This window comes from Crotalus tigris, unplaced genomic scaffold (assembly GCF_016545835.1).
Source record: "Crotalus tigris isolate CLP2741 ecotype Arizona unplaced genomic scaffold, ASM1654583v1 scf7180000017663.5292952, whole genome shotgun sequence".
NCBI classification, from domain to species: Eukaryota; Metazoa; Chordata; class Lepidosauria; order Squamata; family Viperidae; genus Crotalus; species Crotalus tigris.
The window spans coordinates 1542023-1560653 of NW_024096550.1; the positions used below are offsets into that span (position 1 = coordinate 1542023).

At 41.2% G+C, this 18631-nt stretch overlaps 1 protein-coding gene across 1 annotated transcript in view; it reads left to right on the forward strand.

Annotated features, from left to right (window-relative positions):
* Positions 1-18631, forward strand: part of LOC120304850 (lipase member K-like) — a 36302-nt gene that overhangs the window by 9944 nt on the left and 7727 nt on the right. The window contains 5 exon segments of the mRNA XM_039335843.1: positions 10578-10681; positions 14594-14711; positions 14945-15143; positions 17205-17314; positions 17942-18078. Coding sequence (XP_039191777.1) covers positions 10589-10681; positions 14594-14711; positions 14945-15143; positions 17205-17314; positions 17942-18078 — 657 coding nt within the window. The 5' untranslated portion in view covers positions 10578-10588.

The following is an 18631-nucleotide window of genomic DNA, read 5'->3' on the forward strand; positions in this document are numbered from 1 at the left end:
CTTTACTTCGGGTTTGGAGGAAATATTATAGAAGTGATTTTAAAATTCCATTATGGGCTATACCGGGGCATGCGATAGAAGGGATAAGGAGAGGAGTCAAGATGGATAGTGTTTCTTATGCACAACTACTTAGATGGGATGGTAAATATTGGCAATTAAAATCTTTGGAAGATTTAATACAAGAAAATATTATTTATTCATGGTTTCATTATAGACAAATAGTGGAGAGGTGGAAGATAGATCGTAACGTGGGTTTACTTAGAGAAGATGAGAATTTATTAAAACAAATAAAAGATCAAAGACGAACCCATATCAAGAGAATTTATGGGGTGTTAGTAGAATTGGATTCAGAAGCAGAATTAGTTAAAGAATGTATGGTCAAATGGGCATAAAATTTTGATGAACCAGTTCTATTAAATACCTGGGAAATTATCTGGGTGAGGAATGTTAAATTTACACAAGCCCAAAATTTAAGGGAAAATTTTTATAAAATGTTTTATAGATGGCACCTTGATCCACAAAAACTGTCTCGTATGTATCCTGACTTGCAGCCTAAATGTTGGAGATGTGGATGTTTGGATGCTACTTATTATCATATCTGGTGGTCATGTAAAAATATAAAAGCTTTTTGGATTAAGATATGGTGGAATATTCAAAGAATTTTTAGAAGAAGGGTAAAATTTACCCCACAATTGTTTTTGTTAGGTATTGTTTCTGATTGCGATACTAAAGAGACTATATTGATGTTAAATTTAATCACAGCGGCAAGGTTGTTAGTAGGGCAATGCTGGAAGAAGGAATCTTTGCCTACCTTGCAAGAGTGGTTCTTTAAAGTTTCTTATTTGGCGGAAATGGCAAAGATTTCGGCTTTCTTGAAAGACCAATCGCAAGAGAAGTATTTTTTGGTATGGAAAAAATGGATAGACTTTATACAATATAAGTTGGATATAAAAAATATTATTTAGCTTTTCAATAATTTATATTTAAAATTTAAGATATTTTATAGACTTTTTTTCTTTTTCTTTCTTCCTATTTTCTTGTATTTCTTTGTATTGTTGTTTTTTTATACATATATTATTGTTAACTAGTTTATAATTTGTTTAATTAATGTATTTAGATTTGTTTATGGTTTATATTTGTTTTAAGACTTTTTGAAAAAATATTAATTAAGCCTTTATTCAGCTCTGGGAAGGTTGGGGGAGGGTATGGGAGGGTTGGGGGGGCTCGGGGAAGGGAACCGTATTGTTTTGTAAAATTTAAAAATTTTCAATTAAAAAAAAAGCATATCTATCAAACAAAAATCTTCCTTAAACATCTCATAAGTATTTCTGGATGAAGAAATAAGAACTGAACAGAACCTGATTTGATTAACATTTGTACTACAACAGGGCTATAAATCTCTCATCTGGCTTGTTATTTGCAGTACTAAAATGTTACAATATCAGAAATTTGATCTCATTACATTCCTCTTCCTATTATCCCAAACTATAGTTAAAATATAAGGTAGAGTTTATTAAGAAGAAAGAATCATTTGTCCAAACTAACCATGTTGAAAGAACTGTGGCTCCACTTTATTCTGATATAATCTATGTTATTTCTGCTCTGCTTTTATTCAATTAGCTTATTTTTCTGAAACTGACAGGTTGGACCTTCCAAGCAACTAATATTCTCTGGTAAAGTTGCTTTGAGCTATCCAGGATGAATATAAATGCAAATTATTATTGATCATCGCACAGTCAGCCAGATGTTCAGACTGGATTTGGCATTTTGTCTACCTATTGAGTCCTTACCCAGGACCTGGGATAGGCAGATGTGGATGTTTGATGGTATTACAGATATCGTCGCAGGATGGAAGCAGTTCCTAGTAAGGCCGCCTTTTGCAATTGACTAATAGCAAATTGTTAATTGTTAAGTCTGGGGTGTTATGTTGCAGGTGCTTGTCTGTTTGAATTCTGAAGTCCCAGAGCAGTTTAATTTTATCATTTTCTATGACTTTCTCTATTTTATGATCCCACCAGTTTTTGCTTACAGGCAAATGATATTTTTTGCAGATCTTCCAATGCACCATTGTTGCTACTTTGTCATGCCGCTGCTTGTAGTCAGTCTGTGCAATCTTTTTGCAACAGCTTACCAAGTGGTCCACTGTTTCTTCAGCTTCTTTGCATAGGCGGCACTTACTGTCTGTTGCTATCTTCTCAATTTTGACTTTATATGTATTTGTCCTTAAGGCTTGGTCTTGTGCAGCCAGAATTAGTCTCTCGGTCTCTTTCTTCAATTTTCCTGCTCTTAGCCATTGCCAAGTTTTGTTATTATCTGCTTTCCCAGCTATTTTTTTAACGTATCGGCCATGTAGTGCTTTATCTTCCCATGCCTCTATTCTGTTCTTCATTTGGTCTTTCTTGTAGGCCAGTTTGGTCTCTCCAGTAGTCAGTAAGCCTTCCTGATATACTAATTTCAGTGCATCTTCATCACTGTCCTTCAGATATTCTTTCAAAGCCATTTTTTCTTCTTCAACCATCTGATGTACTTGCAGCATTCTACGCCCACCTATTTGCCTTGGTAGATAAAGTCTGTCAATGTCACTGCGTGGATGAAGGGCATGATTCATTGTCATTAATTTTCTGGTCTTCCTATCCATTGCTTTTAGTTCTGCTTGAGACGAGTCCACTATTCCAGCTGTGTACCTAATGACTGGAATTGCCCAAGTGTTGATTGCCTTTATGGTATTTCCTCCATTGAGTTTGGACTTTAAGATCTTCTTCACTCTCTTGATTTATTCGCCTCTAATCTTTTTCTTGACTTCAGTGTGCTTGATGTTGTCAGCTTGAAGGATACCCAAGTATTTGTAGTAATCTTCCTCATCCAGACTCTTAATGTTATTTTCGTGGGGCATCTTGATTCCTTCAGTTTTCACTATTTTTCCTTGTTTGATAGTAAGTGTGGCACATTTGTCCAAGCCAAACTCCATAACAATATCTTGGCTATATATTATTATTATCATTATTATTGATTACAACAAAAATAATAATATTGGAAGGGACCTTGGAGGTCATCTAGTCCAGGGATGTCAAACTCAATTTGTCAGATCTGAGGGTCTCTAGCAGAAGTGGGTGGGACCAGGGCAAGTGCCAAGGCATGGTCCACTGGAAGAGCCTCACTGTTCCTCTCAGGCCATGTAAGGGGTTGGATGGTGGTGCGAGCTGCCCGGAGCCCAGGCAGCAGAGGTCAAACACCCAGTCTGGCCCTTGAGCACCCACAGCACCAAGCCCAGCCCCACTTCCCCATGGGAGCGCCCAGCTGCACTTACCTCCTCCTCAAGGCTGCTGCTGCTGTGCTTGCTCTCCTTAGTCAAGTTGCTCATGATGGGTACGAGGGCAAAGTCAGAGGGAGGCCCATTCCCTCTCCATGGGAGGAGACCCGGCTTTGTATCCAAAGCTTCCTTAGCAATAGGATGGGAGACCCCAGGATAGACCAGGAGGAGGGGGTAAGGGGATGGTGAAAGGCCAGCAGGGCAGGACTAAGGCAGGACTTCCCTCAGACCCTCCCTCTCCTTCTTTCCTTCCTTCCTTCCTAAGTACAGAGTGGTGGGAAAATATTTGAGATGAGGGAGGGAGAAAAACAGGCAAGAAATGCAGCTGGGGAGGTGTCACCCTTCGTGAGGAATGAAGAAATGCACCATCGCCTGGAAGTGGCAGCACATGGCCCTCACCTACTTCACATATCTGGCTTGGTGGGCTCTGGATGCCATGAGCAGCATGAGAGTCAACGTTATCTGCACAATGCCGCCCAGCTCCCAACCTGTAGGGGCTGGTTCCTCGCTGGTTCCAGAAGGCCTTGTGGAGCTAAGACTGAATGCGTTTCAGCATAGATGGCCATCACAAAATTGTACAGTGGCTCCCAGCCGGCCTAGGGCAGGGCCAAGGCAGAGGGGGCCTGTAATGTATTGGCCACAACTATTTTAAATCACTTGCTTAATGTCTGACCTACATTGCTGTATAGTTTAACAGTTGCTGTTAGTGAAAGCCAGACTGGCTGTCTTCAGGCTGATAATGAGGTTTGGGGTGGGAAACTGTTACTTTAAACCTATTGGTTGCCACATAGAGGCTAACTGTATAAATAGCTGTGCAGCAGTCTTTAGGGCTGCTTCTGTTCTGAGTTAATAAACTTGTTTGCTGTTTCAACACTCTGTCTCGTTCAATGCCTAAAGAACCGAAGACAACAGTGGCGATGAAGGTGGGATGTGCTGCTTCATTGAGAGAGCTTGAAGTCACTAGGGGGTGAGGTCAGCACAGAGCCTGACAGGAACTATGCCCCCCCCCGGTCTGCCAGCAAGTCATGCTGGAGACTACCATGCCCTAAGGATCCATCCTAGGGCCTACACAGAAGCCAGCAGGGCAAGGCATTGAACGAAGAAACAAACCGCCATGACGAAGGTTGGGAAGAATTGGACGTAACTCACCCAGAGAGATGGGCGTCCTACATCTCCCATGTTGAAAATTACCTCCGCGCCAACCAGGTTGCCGAAGATGGATTGAAGGCTGTGACACTCCTCTGTGTGTGAAGCCCCACCACTTTCGACATTACAGAGAACCTGGTCACCCCGGTGCTGCTCGAGTCGGTTACCTACACAGACTTGAAAAAAAAGCTCCGAGACCACTTCGAGCCCAAGTTATCCATTATAGCGTGGAGGCACTCTTTTGAACGGTGGGAGCAGCAACCCGGTGAGTCTGCAACAGAATTCATTGCCGCTCTTTGTCAAGTGCCCCGACTCAGCAATTTCGTGGATTTGGAGGAGAGACTATGAGACCGTTTAGTCTGCGGACTCCAGAATCGAGAGCTCCAACAAAAACTGTTCGCTAAGGAGACTCTCTCGTTACAGGAGGCCTTGAAGGAGGTCATGGCAGATGAAGCCATCGGAGGGCCCGTTAAAGCTCTATGGCCCTCCAAAAGTGCGCCAAGCACGAAGCCATTTACCATGAAGACGCCGAGCGGATGGAAGACTACGAAGTTGAACCAGCTATAAAAGCACCTGGAGAAGGGACCACAGCGAGCTGAGAAGGCAGTTCCATTCCTTAACTGCATGGGCTACAAAGGCCACCATCAACACGCGGATTGCCGATTCTGAACTGCAATGTGCCAAGCCTGTGGCAAACCAGGCCACATCGCCGCCATCTGCCGAGGTCGTCAGAGGGACCACTCAAAAGAAGATGCATTCAGGAAAGGTACCAGGGCCCCAGGTCAACACTGAGTAGGTTTCTGCTCCAGCCGAAGGAGCGTATTCTGCCCTGGTGCCCATTGCTCCCTAAAGATCAAGCTTCCGGGAGTTTCATGCAAGATGGAACTAGACACGGGCTCAGCCATGTCCATCATTTCACAAGGAACATTAGGCACCTATGCCATCATAGCAATAGATGGGCCAAGCTCTGGCCATTTAATCTACTACTCACAGACTTCCAAAACTCCCAAATGGCGGTCAAAGGTGAAGCCACACTTCTTGTGGAATTCAAGGGGCCACTAGATGTCATAGTGGTGGAAGGCCAATGCACGAGCTTCATAGGGCTCAATTGGTTTGATGCATTGGGCATTCAAGGAACTGGCATTCACCGAACACAAGCGGCAGATCTGTCTGCAGTCTGCCAAGAGTTCATGGATGTTTTCAGTTCTAGTCTAGGGGAGTACGAATGTCCTCCGATTGCCCTCAAGCTTGATCCTTTGGTAACTCCAATATGGATCAAGCCTCGTAGAGTGTCTTTTGCGTTAAAACCCCAAAATCGATGCAGAGCTGGATAAGCTAGTGGAACAAGGGGTATTGCAGCCCGTAGACAGTGGGGTGTGGGAGACCCCCATAGTAACACCATTAAAGGCCAACGGGGAAGTGCGAATATGTGCTGACTATACGTGCACCCCACCTCAACAGCACGCATACTCTTTGCCAGTTGTCAGCCATATTTTGGTGTCATTGCAAGGAGGCCGCATGTTCTCCAAATTAGATTTGGCACAGGCCTATCAACAACTGCCCATGGATGAGGCCACGGCGGTAGCCCAAACCATTCTAACCCATGGGGCTTTTAAGGTTAAGTGCCTACAGTTCGGGGGGAGTGTAGCCCCAGGACTGTTCCAGGGGGTGATGGAGTGCATGTACAAGGGAATTCCAGGGGTTTGCCCCTTCTTTGATGATGTCCTCATTGCTGGGGAATCGGATAAGATTCTGGCTGAATGACTTAAGGCCATCCTTCAATGGTTCCGCGATGGGGGACTTAAACTAAAAAAAGAAAAGTGCAAGATTGGGGTAGAGTCAACCGAGTTCCTTGGTTTCTGCATCGATGCTGCAGGCATTCATCTGGTGGAATCCAAATTAAAAGCAATCCAACAGGCCTCAAGGCCGAAGTCAAAGGAGAGCTTCAGGCTTTCCTAGGCCTTTTGAATTTTTACCATGCCTTCCTCCCAATCCCTAGGCATTCAGAATGGTCAAGAAGGCCACCTAAATATCTCCAGGATTATGTCCAGCAATTGAGAGTTTGAGCCATCTAGGGGGAAGGGGTGAAATGTATTGACCACAACTGTTTTAAATCACTTGCTTAGTGTCTGACCTAACAGTTGTTGTTACTGAAAGCCAGACTGGCTATCTCCAAGTTGAAAGTGAGGTTTGGGGCGGGAAATTGTTTCTTTAAACCTATTGGTTGCCACTCTAGAGGCTAACTGTATAAATAGCTGTGCAGCAGCCTTTAGGGATGCTTCTGTTCTGAGTTAATAAAATTGTTTGCTATATCAACACTCTGCCTTGTTCAATGCCTAAAGAACCAAAGATATATTTCTTAAGTAATAGATAAAAGAGTAAAAAGAAAGGGGAAAAAAAGAAATAAAAAATAAATAAGAAGAGAAGAAAACAGGAGCAACGGAACATAGGAAATAACATACTACTTAGAATATATATCCCTCCTAGATTAATATGTATTTATTCTCAAATTTGTTATTCTTTTTAATCATAGTTAAGAATATATTTAAACTTTAGACATTCCATTTAATAGGTTTGGTCATCTAATCCCTTAACTCTGATTCAAAGCATTTTTTATATACTTTCCTTAAATTCAATCACATTTAAATATCTAAAACATTTCATCCCTCTTAGAGTGGTATATTCCAAAATTTTTCTATTTCTTTAACCATATTCAAACACATGTTTCTTTTTAAAGTATTCTCTCTGATATGTCCCATCATCTATTTTCTTAGTTTCCATCTTAATCTTTTTTCTTTGCCCAGAATCTTTCTTAATCAATGTACTTTGCTGAATCAAAAGATTTTCCCATATGATCATAGGTGTTGCTGTAGAGAGTAAATCAATGTCTCTGTCATGGGCATTTGCCCACCTCTTTTTATTAGGAATCTTTTTCCTTCCTTTTCTCTCCACTTCTTTTGTCACTTTTTGTCTCTTCATCCAATCCTTTCTCTTATCTTCAAATTTACTTTGTAAAGTTGTCTTTTCTTCCACTTGGATTAAATCATACTCTTTTATTTTATGGAAGTCCATCTTTAAGTCTTTATCCTCGGATTTATATTCAGTCATCTCTGCTGTATTCTCCTGAGGGTTTTTTTGGAGTAAAATTAAATTGGAGAGAAGTTGATTTATACTTTCCAAGTTGTTTTGTATTTCTTTGTGGTTTGAGATCATTGTCCTTTGAATTGATTGCAGCTTATCATATATTTCCTCTTGTAAAGTATACATTGTTTCTGCAGTTCACACTTTATCTAAACAGCTGTGTTTATTAAGACTTTGAAGGACACAGGCAGAGTTTTTATAATCCTCATCCACCAGTAGGTGTCAGCATTGGATCATTTTTCAGTTCTTTCTAGTCTTTTTCCTCCTTAATGAGTTAGATTCGCCGTTTCCAATAGCCAAAAGGGTGGGGAGGAAACACTTCCCTTTCTCACTCTCAGAAGTATTTTTGCTTCTTGGGAGTTCTCCTTTTCAGGAAAATAAGTAGGATAGAGAAAACCAATTCTTACCCAGCTTCAACGCACTGTTCACAATCAGCTTATAGTAGAGCTTTTGACTTCCGTTGCTTGCAGCTGGGGCTAGAGAATGGAGTTAGCTAGCCTTTCTCCTGTTGGTTTCTGGGAGGCTTCTCCTGGACCGATCGGGGAGACCGCCATCTCTTCTAGGTCCCTAGGACTACCTTCCTTCCTTGCCACCTCTCCGGGGCAGCTTCTAGCCCATTTAGGGTCCCCAAACAGGAAGAAACTCAGCTGAAGAGCTCGACATCCCGAATCTCTTAGCTGATTCCACTGCTCACAGGAACAGGAAGTCTTTTTACTCTTTTATCTATTACTTAAGAAATGTAAAAATTTGAGATGGCTTATATGGGAAAAATAGAATTAAATCTGTCAATGTGAACGTAACTAATCGTTGAGAAAACCCTTACCAGTAAGAATATTTAGAACTTGGTGGGAGAAATAAACTAAAATAAGGATTGTAACAGGATTGATGATAAGGCAACCCAAATGACTGAAAACAAAAAGAAATATACTAATATGATGATTATTTTTTTAGAAATATTGGAAAAAGTATATACCTAATTGTCATTTACTAAAGCAATAAGAATTGTATTAATTCAATGTTTGCAAAGAAAAGATGTTTTAGGGAAAGAGGAAATCAACTAAAATTAATATATCGAATACAGATTATAGAAATCAATTGTTAAGGAGTGTCTTTACAAATATAACCCAGACAACACAGTTTACCAATTATTGAGTGACTTATGCTTGTTAAAAAATTAATAAAATATATTATAAAAAAAGAACCGAAGATATAACAGGGCCGTTTCCTCACTATTTCCAGAATGGCTTCGCAGGCTGCATCTGGCCCGTGGGCCTTGTGTTTGACATGTCTGATCTAGTCCAACCCCCTGCTCAGGCAGGACACCCTATACCATTTCAGACAAATGGCTGTCCAGTCTCTTCTTAAAAACTTCCAAAGTTGGAGCATTCACAGCTTCTGGAGGCAGGTTGTTCCACTGATTAATTGTTTTAACTGTCAGAAAAATTCTCCTTAGTTCTAGGTTGCTTCTCTCTTTGGTTAGTTTCCATCCATTGCTTCTTGTCCTACCTTCAGGTGCTTTGGAGAATATTTTGCCTCCCTCTTCTTTGTGGCAACCCCTGAGATATTGGAACACTGCTATCATGTCACCCCTTGTTCTTCTCTTCATTAGACCAGATATGCCCAATTCCAGCACCCGTTCCTTATATGTTTTAGCCACAGTCCCTTTGTTGCTTTGTTGCTCTTCTCTGTACTGTTTCTAGACTCTCAGCATCGTTTTTATATCGTGGCGACCAAAATTGGATGCAGTATTCCAAGTGTGGCCTTACCAAGGCATTGTAAAGTGGTATTAACACTTCATTTGATCTTGATTCTATATTACATGGCATTTCTCTATGATTAATGTTGTATAGAGAAAAATGGCTACAGCTGCAGATAGATTTTCATGGATTTTCTCTAGCTTTACACAAACAATTGAATTGGTCAGAGGGTCAAATTACACATAAATATCTATTAAAATAGCAATTGAATGGGTACTTTTAAAATTAAATTGCAAAGTTAAGAATCAGGGTTCCTATGAATGCAAACTTAAATTCCTGAAATTCACTTCTAAAAATTAATTACGTATTGTAGAGTTGATTTTAGGCAAAGGTATGTTGCTGGATATTGTTTATATTTTGATAATAATGTAGAAAATGTATGTGTTGGAAAATGGTGGTCACTATGCATTCCAAGCAAACCTTTATGAGAATTTTAATGATTTTTCTTTTCTTTTTTCTTTTTCTAAAAAAAGAACATTCACAAGGGTACCAAATTGAAACAGAGATGCACCATTTTTTTTGGCTATTGCAAATGTTTTCTTGGTTCTTAGGGTAATTACTATTTTTATTCTAAATACTGATTTATATCCCAGATGGTATAGTTTTAATTGAAGTTTTAATGAAATTATTTCAATATTTGGTCTTTGATACCAATTTAAATAAAGCAAAAGAAGATCTAGTGAACTTGCTTCTGATTCAATTCAAGGCGCTAGTAATTACCTACAAAGCACTTCATGGCTTAGGCTTGGCTTACTAGTGGGATTGTTTCTTCCTAATTCCTTCCTAAGTATACAACTTTTTCTGTTGTAGCATCTAGCCCAGGGGTGTCAAACTTGCAATGTCACATCATGTATTGCGACATATCGCAACTTATTTCCATTGCTGGCAATGGGGTGGGCGTGGTTTCGGCATGACGCATCTGTCCCGCAGGCCAGCAGTTTGACACCCCTGATCTAGCCTATATAACATCATTCTTCTGGAGATTAGACTTGCCTTAAGGTGTTAGGCCTGATGTTGGTACTGACCTTTGACCCCAAGCGTGTGATTGAGTCTATACCGTGGTTACCTTAATTGAGGGGTTGGTTGATTTTCTATCTCATATATGTAAATTATTGATTTATTATTGTTTTTATTTTGTTTTTAATCACTGATAGCTGCCCACAATTGTACATTTAAGATGGGTAGCTTACAAATCAAATTTAAAAAAAATCTTCTAATTACAGGTAAACTGAATATGTGGCTGGTTCTGATTTTACTTTATTGGCCTGTATTAGTTGAAGGAAAAATTTTGAACAGAAATGTTAATCCTGAAGCCAGACTGAATTCAGTAAGTAATCTACAAACTTCTCCAAGGAATTTTCAGAACATTGAACATTTGAACAATGCTGAAGGAAGAAGGAAGAAATCTGAATATATATATATATATATATATATATATATATATATATATATATATATATATATGAATAAAAGAATAAAATACAATCACCGGGAGGATGTTTGCCAAGGCAACTATGTGGGGGAAACAGCCAAACGCCTGAAGACTCGTCTCCATGAACACCAATTGGCTATAAAACGGGGCGAGCAGCATTCACAACTTTGGATGCATATGGCGCAAGAGGGCCACCGATTTGACTTTGCTAATACCTGTATCATAGCTAGTGATGCCACGAAGGGAGGCCGGCTACTGAAAGAGGCCTGGTTCTCAAATGACAGCTCAATTAATCGTCGCATTGACTTGCATCCAGCGCAACAAGCGCTGCGGAAATGGGACTCAAATTACCATTCATTACATCGCAAGCAATCATACCAACACTTGTGGCATTATGGACAGGAAGCCGCATCCCCCCACCGCCGGGAACGCCTTCATACGGACGTAAATAACTATACCATCAACACCCCCTTGCCAGGTGACTGGCGCTGGACCGTGCAGCAAGAGAGTCTCCCATCCCAACATGTGGACGCTGGAATAGAGGCTACAAACTCCCCGCGCACAGAAAAAGAAAGGGAGGGGGCACCCGATATTGATGATCTACGCACCGCCCAACAACCCCATGTGAGGCTCAGACCCCCCCAGGAGGGAGGAAGCGATACCAGTAGAGCTGGAACACCTAAAAGACTTGTTAAAATCTCGGAGTGGGCCTATGGGCCTATGCGGTTGCCCATAGGCCCATAGCAATGAGGAGGAGCGTCCCACATGGATAGGGGAGAGAAAGCATAGAATGACAACCCACTCGATCAGTAAGGGGAGGAGTAATGAGAGCGGTTTGAGTGCCAAACAATGGGAGGGAATGGATGTAAGGAGGACTGGGGTGGGGAATAAAGACATGATTGCTGAGGCATACCATACTCAGATAAGAGCTGTTGACACGACAAAGGAGGAGAGAGGTATACAATTGGGAAGGGATATTAACCCACAGTTAGTGGAACCCTATCCCCATCACAAGACACAAGAAAACATCAGATTGAATCCTCCCCCCGATACGGCAGGCATTGGTATTATCGGAAGAGGAGGGGATGCAAGGTTACTAACGCCTCCAAAGACCAATAGTGAAGGGATAGGGAAGGGCATCCGAAGAAAAGAACATAACGTTATAGACACATCTTGGTTATCAGCTGGCCAATCAGGGCCAGTAACACGGTCTAGGAGCCATGCGCAAACGTTACTTGAACCTACTTAAACCACCTTTATTGTAATGGCCTTTTAGCCCTGACGATGCTGGGGAGTTCCCCCAGCGAAAGCTTGGCAACTTTTTAGTATAAGTATATCTTTAGTAAAGTATTCTTATTTTAACCCTCCCGGTGATCGTATTTTATTCTTTTATTCATAATTATGCCTGGGAGTCGCATTTTTACCAATATTCTTGGTATATATGTTTTCTGAGGTTTTTGCTGGTGTTTGTATGTAGGTCTTTGGTTGTTCGGGTTTTCTCCCGCATAAAATTGGAAGTGTCTTGGCGACGTTTCGACGAAGTCGAAGCACGAAGCTGAAAACACCAGCCTGAAGATGATGAATGGGACTTCGTCGAAACGTCACCAAGACATTTCCAATTTTATGCGGGAGAAAACCCGAACAACCAAAGACCTACATATATATATATATCCTTAATGGTTATAAAAATACGAATCCCGGGCATATTTGTTCAATGATGCAATCTTCGATCTCCGGGAAGAGTATACTCCAGTTATTTATTGTTAAAACCACATTTAAAACAATAAAAACAGTTATATACAAAAATTAAAACAACTTAGCTTTCGCTGGTCCTCTGCCAGCATCCTCAGAGTGGGGCTTAGGGGGTGGGAAGTTCTTTTTATCCCCTTGCTGATCCAATTGCCTACTCATTGCCCTCGTGACAGGGCCACTCTTTCTGATTGCCTGTGACAACCTTGCCTGTTCCGCCCTCTCTTTTTTACACTCTAACATTGTATTTTCCTGCTTTGTCATCCTTGTGCTGTCTCCCCCTCCCTGTGCTGTTATCAGTAGCACGTTCCTGGGCTGCTGATCTGCCTCCCGTTTTTGCATACCATTGCCAGTTCTTATTCCAACTCCCTCCTCCAACCTCCCTCCTCTCCCAGCCTGCCGATTCATACACCCTTTGTTGTCCATTCCTGTCATCCTTCCCCCTCCTTCCTTCAACCCTCCCACCTGTTGATTAACCTGTTGCTCCTGCCTTTCCCCAACCATTCTTATTGATGTTCTCTTCCTCAATATCTTTTCCTTCCTGATCTGCTGCTCTACCTGCTGTTCCTGTTTACCCTCCTCCCCCACTGTCCATCTTCCCCTCTCCAATGTCCTCCCCATCATCTGCTGACTTGCCTGTTGTTCATCCATTTCTGTACATTCTCTCTTTTCTAGCATTCCTCCTCCTCTGACCTGCCATCCTACATGCTGTTCCCAAATGCCAACATCCATTCCTGTTAAACCCTCCTTCTTAAGCTTTCCTCCCCCCCAATCTGCCGTCCTGCCTTCTATTCTTATCTGCCCTTCTCCTTTCCTATCAGTCCCCCCTCTCCTGTTTCCTCCCCCCCTCTCCAATCCACTGCTCTATTTGCTGTTTCTTCCAGCATTCTTCCTTCCCTTGCCTGCTGTCCTACGTACTGTTCCCATCTACCGACCTGCGTTCCTATTAGACTCTCCTTCCCAAACTTCCCCCCCCCAAACTACTTTCCTACCTATTATTCCTGCCTGCCCTTTTCCATACCTATCAACTCCACTCTCTCCTGTTTCCTCCCTCCCTCTAATCTGCAGCTCTACCTGCTGTTCCTGACTATTCTCCTCCATTCTTACTCCCTTCTCAAATATACCCTCTCCACCCGTGAATATGCTTCCAATCTTATGTACCTCATCTTTTCTGTTCTTTTCTCTCTCCCCCTCTCTTTTGATCAGTCTCCTAGGGTCGGGCATACCCCTCCCCCATATTCTGGGCCATACGATCAATTCCGATGTTCCCAAGAGTCTTCCCTGGTCCCCCTCTCCTTGCAATCCTCCATCATATCCCCCTCCTCTTCCTTTACTACCCTTACGAAGTACTAGGGATGAAAGGGAAAGCATTCAGAGAGAGAATAGTCATGCAGATGTGGATTGGGAGAAGGAGAAGGAGAAATGCAAACCACTAGATAAACCCGAGGGAGAGAACAGAGACAATCAGAGAGACAAGGAGGTTGCTCCACCTACTTTAGAGCTCAAAGAAAAGAAGGCAAATGAGGACACACGCGAAAAAGGGGTGCAGGAAGAAACGAGTCACCGGAGCACAATCCAACCAATTAGGTCCGATGACGAGATCGAGGAGCCGGGCGCAGACTTTGGCTTGCTTATAAGAGACTCTCTCACTCCCTGGCGTTTTAAGCCCTGAGGATGCCGGCAGGTGACGGCGAAAGCTTGGCGTTTTTAAATTAAATTAAACTTTTATAGTTTTATCACCCTGGTGCTCACCTTATATATATATATATATATATATATATATATATATATATATATATATATATATATATATATATATATATATATATACAGAGAGAGAGAGAGAGAGAGAGAGGAGAGAGAAAGAGAGAGAGAGAGTGAGTTATATATAGTTATCTATAGTGTTGGTTACTGTATTAGTATATTATTCGTCATATCATTCACATCAATATCTCTTAGCATTTCTTTAGATTGAAATAGTCTATTGGGTTTATTCATAACATCAGGTTTATCAGTATGATAAACTGATTTTGTGTTTGTCTTCTTCATCTTTGGTAGAAACAGCTCATCCTGTACTGGAAATATCCTCTTGAGGAACATTATGTCATTACAAAAGATGGCTATATTCTCAACTTATTCAGAATTCCACATGGCAGAGAAAACAACAAAACCACAAGTTTGTACGCTTACTAAGTTGGCTCATTTTACAATAGTAAGGTGAATGTGCTTCTCAGCAAAGAACAAAATTCTGGATTCAAAGCCTCTCTGTGAGTGTGAAGAGTGAAGCAACAAGTCGGCTGGAATAGTTCTGCTACTAATTATAATTTTGAAATAACATCCAATATTCGTCCTACAAAGATTATCTGAAGCACCAGATGTCAGGATGCCTTTTTCATTGCTTTGTTTCAGGTCCAAAGTGAGTTGTGTTTCTACAGCATGGCTTGCTGGTGGATGCTGCCAATTGGTACCAAAATTTTCCTCATAATAGTCTGGCTTCCATGCTAGCAGATGCTGGATATGATGTCTGGCTAGGAAATAGCCGAGGGAACACCTGGTCCAAGAATCACACATCTCTTTCTCCCTTCTTTGGGAAGTTTTGGAAATTCGGGTATCCTGATTTAAACTCTGCAGAGCCATGTGAAACTCAGAAGACTCCTTATGCTGGAGTCATTTTTATGGTCTTTGAGGCTATTATCATAGAATAGAATAGAATAGAATAGAATAGAATAGAATAGAATAGAATAGAATAGAATAGAATAGAATAGAATAGAATAGGATGGGATGGGATGGGATGGGATGGGATGGGATGGGATGGGATGGGATGGGATGGGATGGGATGGGATGAGACGGGATGGGATGGGATAGGACAGAACAACAGAACAGAACAGAATAGAGCTGGGAGGGACCTTGAAGATCTTCTAGTCCAGCCCCCTGCTCAAGCAGGAGAACCTATACCATCTCAGGCAGGTGATTGTCCAGTCTCTACTTGAAAATCTCCAGTGATGGAGCGCCCACAATTTCTGGGGCTAAGCTGTTCCACTGGTTGATTGTCCTCACTGTCAGGAAGTTTCTCCTTAATTCCAGGTTGCTTCTCTCTTTAATCAGTTTCCAACTATTGTTTCTAGTCCTTCCCTCTGGTGCTCTGGTGAACAACCTGACCCCCTCTTCCTTGTGGCAGCCCCTCAGATACTGGAATGCTGCTATCATGTCTCCCCTATCAATTGGGCTGCTGCCTTTCTCTCTGATTGTCCTGGAAGCACAATCCTAGATACTCCTGGGATTTTTTTTTCAACATCCTCAAAGCATTTCTTATCATGTTGTAAGTTCATTACCTTCATCTTTTCCTTCTTTCCTATTCTGAACAAGAACAGTACATGATCTAGCCAGTGTTTCTCAACTTTGGGCACTCATCTTTAAGTGGCCAAGGTTGAAAATACACTGATCTGATCTATACATTGATAAGAGCTGGCTTGTTTGCTTGATTCTACTCCCAACAGAAAAGAAAGAGCAAAAAGGAGATTCTGAATTTTGGAGCAAAAATAGGATTCTTCTGCTTTTTACTTCCTTTCCTGTACTTTCTCCAAAATGTGTTTCTCCATTTGTAGCTCTTTTAGAGAAAATACATTAATATCCTTTACAGTTTCTCAAAACTTTTTGTTTCTGTACTAAAAAGACTTTTGTTTTACTACCTTATTCTCAGGGAGAGAGAGAGATGGTTAATTTTTATTACATATATACAAGCATACATTTTCTTTTGCCATCCCTATTATAGGTTTTTGGTTGACTTACATATTGTACAATGAAAATATGACATTTGCACCCAGATTCTTGGCTGTCTGAAGAAATCCACTACTTCCACACACACCAGCCATTAGAAATTTTCAACAGCAACAACAAGAAGTTCTCTTTCTCCAAATTCATTGATTCTTAGTAGAAAAAAAAGAGATTATTGCTATACTAACACCATTACCTCCATTTCCAACACATAGGCCGGTAGAGAGGCTTCAGCAAAGTTAGCACAGCTGGATTTAGGCATAAACTGAGCAATCAGAAGGACCTCCTAAAATTTCAGATTTTTAAAAACTGTTACAATTATATTATTATTCCATTGAAGATATTTCCATAAATTATTTTCCTTCAAGAGAATATACTGTATGTGGCTTAGGTTTGAACAGTGCTGAACAATGATGTTATCTAGTTGTGTAATGAAATTTCTGCAAGCAAACAACTAAGCTCATCGAGGATCAAGAAGTCCCCATTGAGCCCTTCTGTATGGTTTACATATGCTCCTTAATTGATTAAGATGTGCTTTGTTCCTACATGCATTCTAGGGTTGGTTAGGCACCTTGATGGTGTTCAGTTGTCAATCTCTGCTAGCACAAATTGAGCCTCTCCAGCTTCGCAAGCTTTGTGTCTCACCTTGCCTAAACCCAGTCCTAAAGGTTAGCCATGGACAAGATGGAAAGACGGGTTTTTGGTTCTAAAACTTGAACCCCTGTCCTATACTTAATTAGAGATTGGGGCAATTTTAGGCTGGTTAGGATGCATGACTTGAGCACCACATCTCCATGGAAGCCATTTTGTGAAAATGAGACTAGCACACTCTCAGATCCGAAAAAGATCCTTGCCATACATGCAGCTTAATGAGGACATTTATTTTTGTTTCCAGTTATAATCAAATGGCTAAATATGACCTTCCAGCCTCTATAGAGTTTGTTCTGCAGAAAACTGGGCAGAAACAAATATATTATATTGGTCACTCCCAAGGAACCACCATTGGTAAGTTCAGAAGCTGCCCAGCCTTGTGTTAAGGGGCTGTAATCTTATGTGTATTTACCAGAAAGTAAGTCCCACTGAACTCAAATAAACATTCTTATAACTATGCATATATAGGACAGTACTGGGAATGCATTTACTTGGGAGTGCATCTGGTAGGTTTTAGTGACAGTAACTCAGGCATGAAGCCAGCTGGGTGACCTTGGGCCACTGGGGCCACTCACTTTCTTTCAGCCTTAGGAGGAAGCAATGGCAAACCACTTCTGGCAATCTCCAAGAATTGGACATAATTGAAAAGGAGGGGAAAAAAACCTTGCCAGTCAAGCAAGCAACAATTTCAAATTGTTATCAAAGTTTGCATTTCCAAGCCCTCACAGCACGCGTAGCATTGAACAACAATTTGTAGCTGTCTGCACACCTGCCTCCTTTTCTTTTTAGTAGCCAAGGTTTACAGGGGGCAGAGTGAGTAGCAACCTCAGTGGAGGATTAAGTCAGAATTCATCCTGTTTCTTCTCCATGCTTTTAACAAGAGCTAGATGTTAAGCATATCAATGATGGAATTTTATTTAACCAGGTGAAAGTTACTTTGAAGTTAAAAAGCCGTTTCTCTCTTCTTTTTCTCTTCCTCAGCTTTTATAGCTTTTTCATCCAATAAACAACTGGCTTCCAAAATCAAACTGTATATTGCTTTAGCACCTGTTGCTACTGTTAAAAACGCTAAAACACCTTTAGCCAAATTTGCAAAACTTTCTGATACAGAAATTAAGGCATGTGGATTGGGTGACTTCGTATGTGGATTAGGTGACTTTGGACTGTAAGGATTCATTATATAAAATTGTAAGATTTAGAAACTTGGTCCTAATGTAGTCTTAGGACACAGGATATTTTCATTTTACCTGGATACTTGAGGAACTATCTCACTCCAATGGGATTAGCCCATTCCACTCATTCTGACAGATGCTGTGGACCCTGTCAATCAAGGACTGGCAGAGGCCAGGAGAAGGGCCTTTTCTGCTATGGCTCCCACCCTCTGAAAATATTGTGCTCCTCAAGCTGAGATCTGCTCAAATCCTCTTGGCCTTCCCTAAGTGCCTCAAAACCTGGATCTGCCAAATGGCTGGGGATCCTGATGGGAGTATTTCATGTTGAGGTGATTAGTGGATTAGGAAGAAGAACCCACCTTCACCCTGTAGTATTCTGGTTTTAATTTATTTAATTTCTGTTAATTTACTATTGAATGTTTCAATATTTGTACGCCTATTTTTTACGATATTTGTAAGTCGCTGAAAGTCATATGATAGTGATATGGCACATAAATTT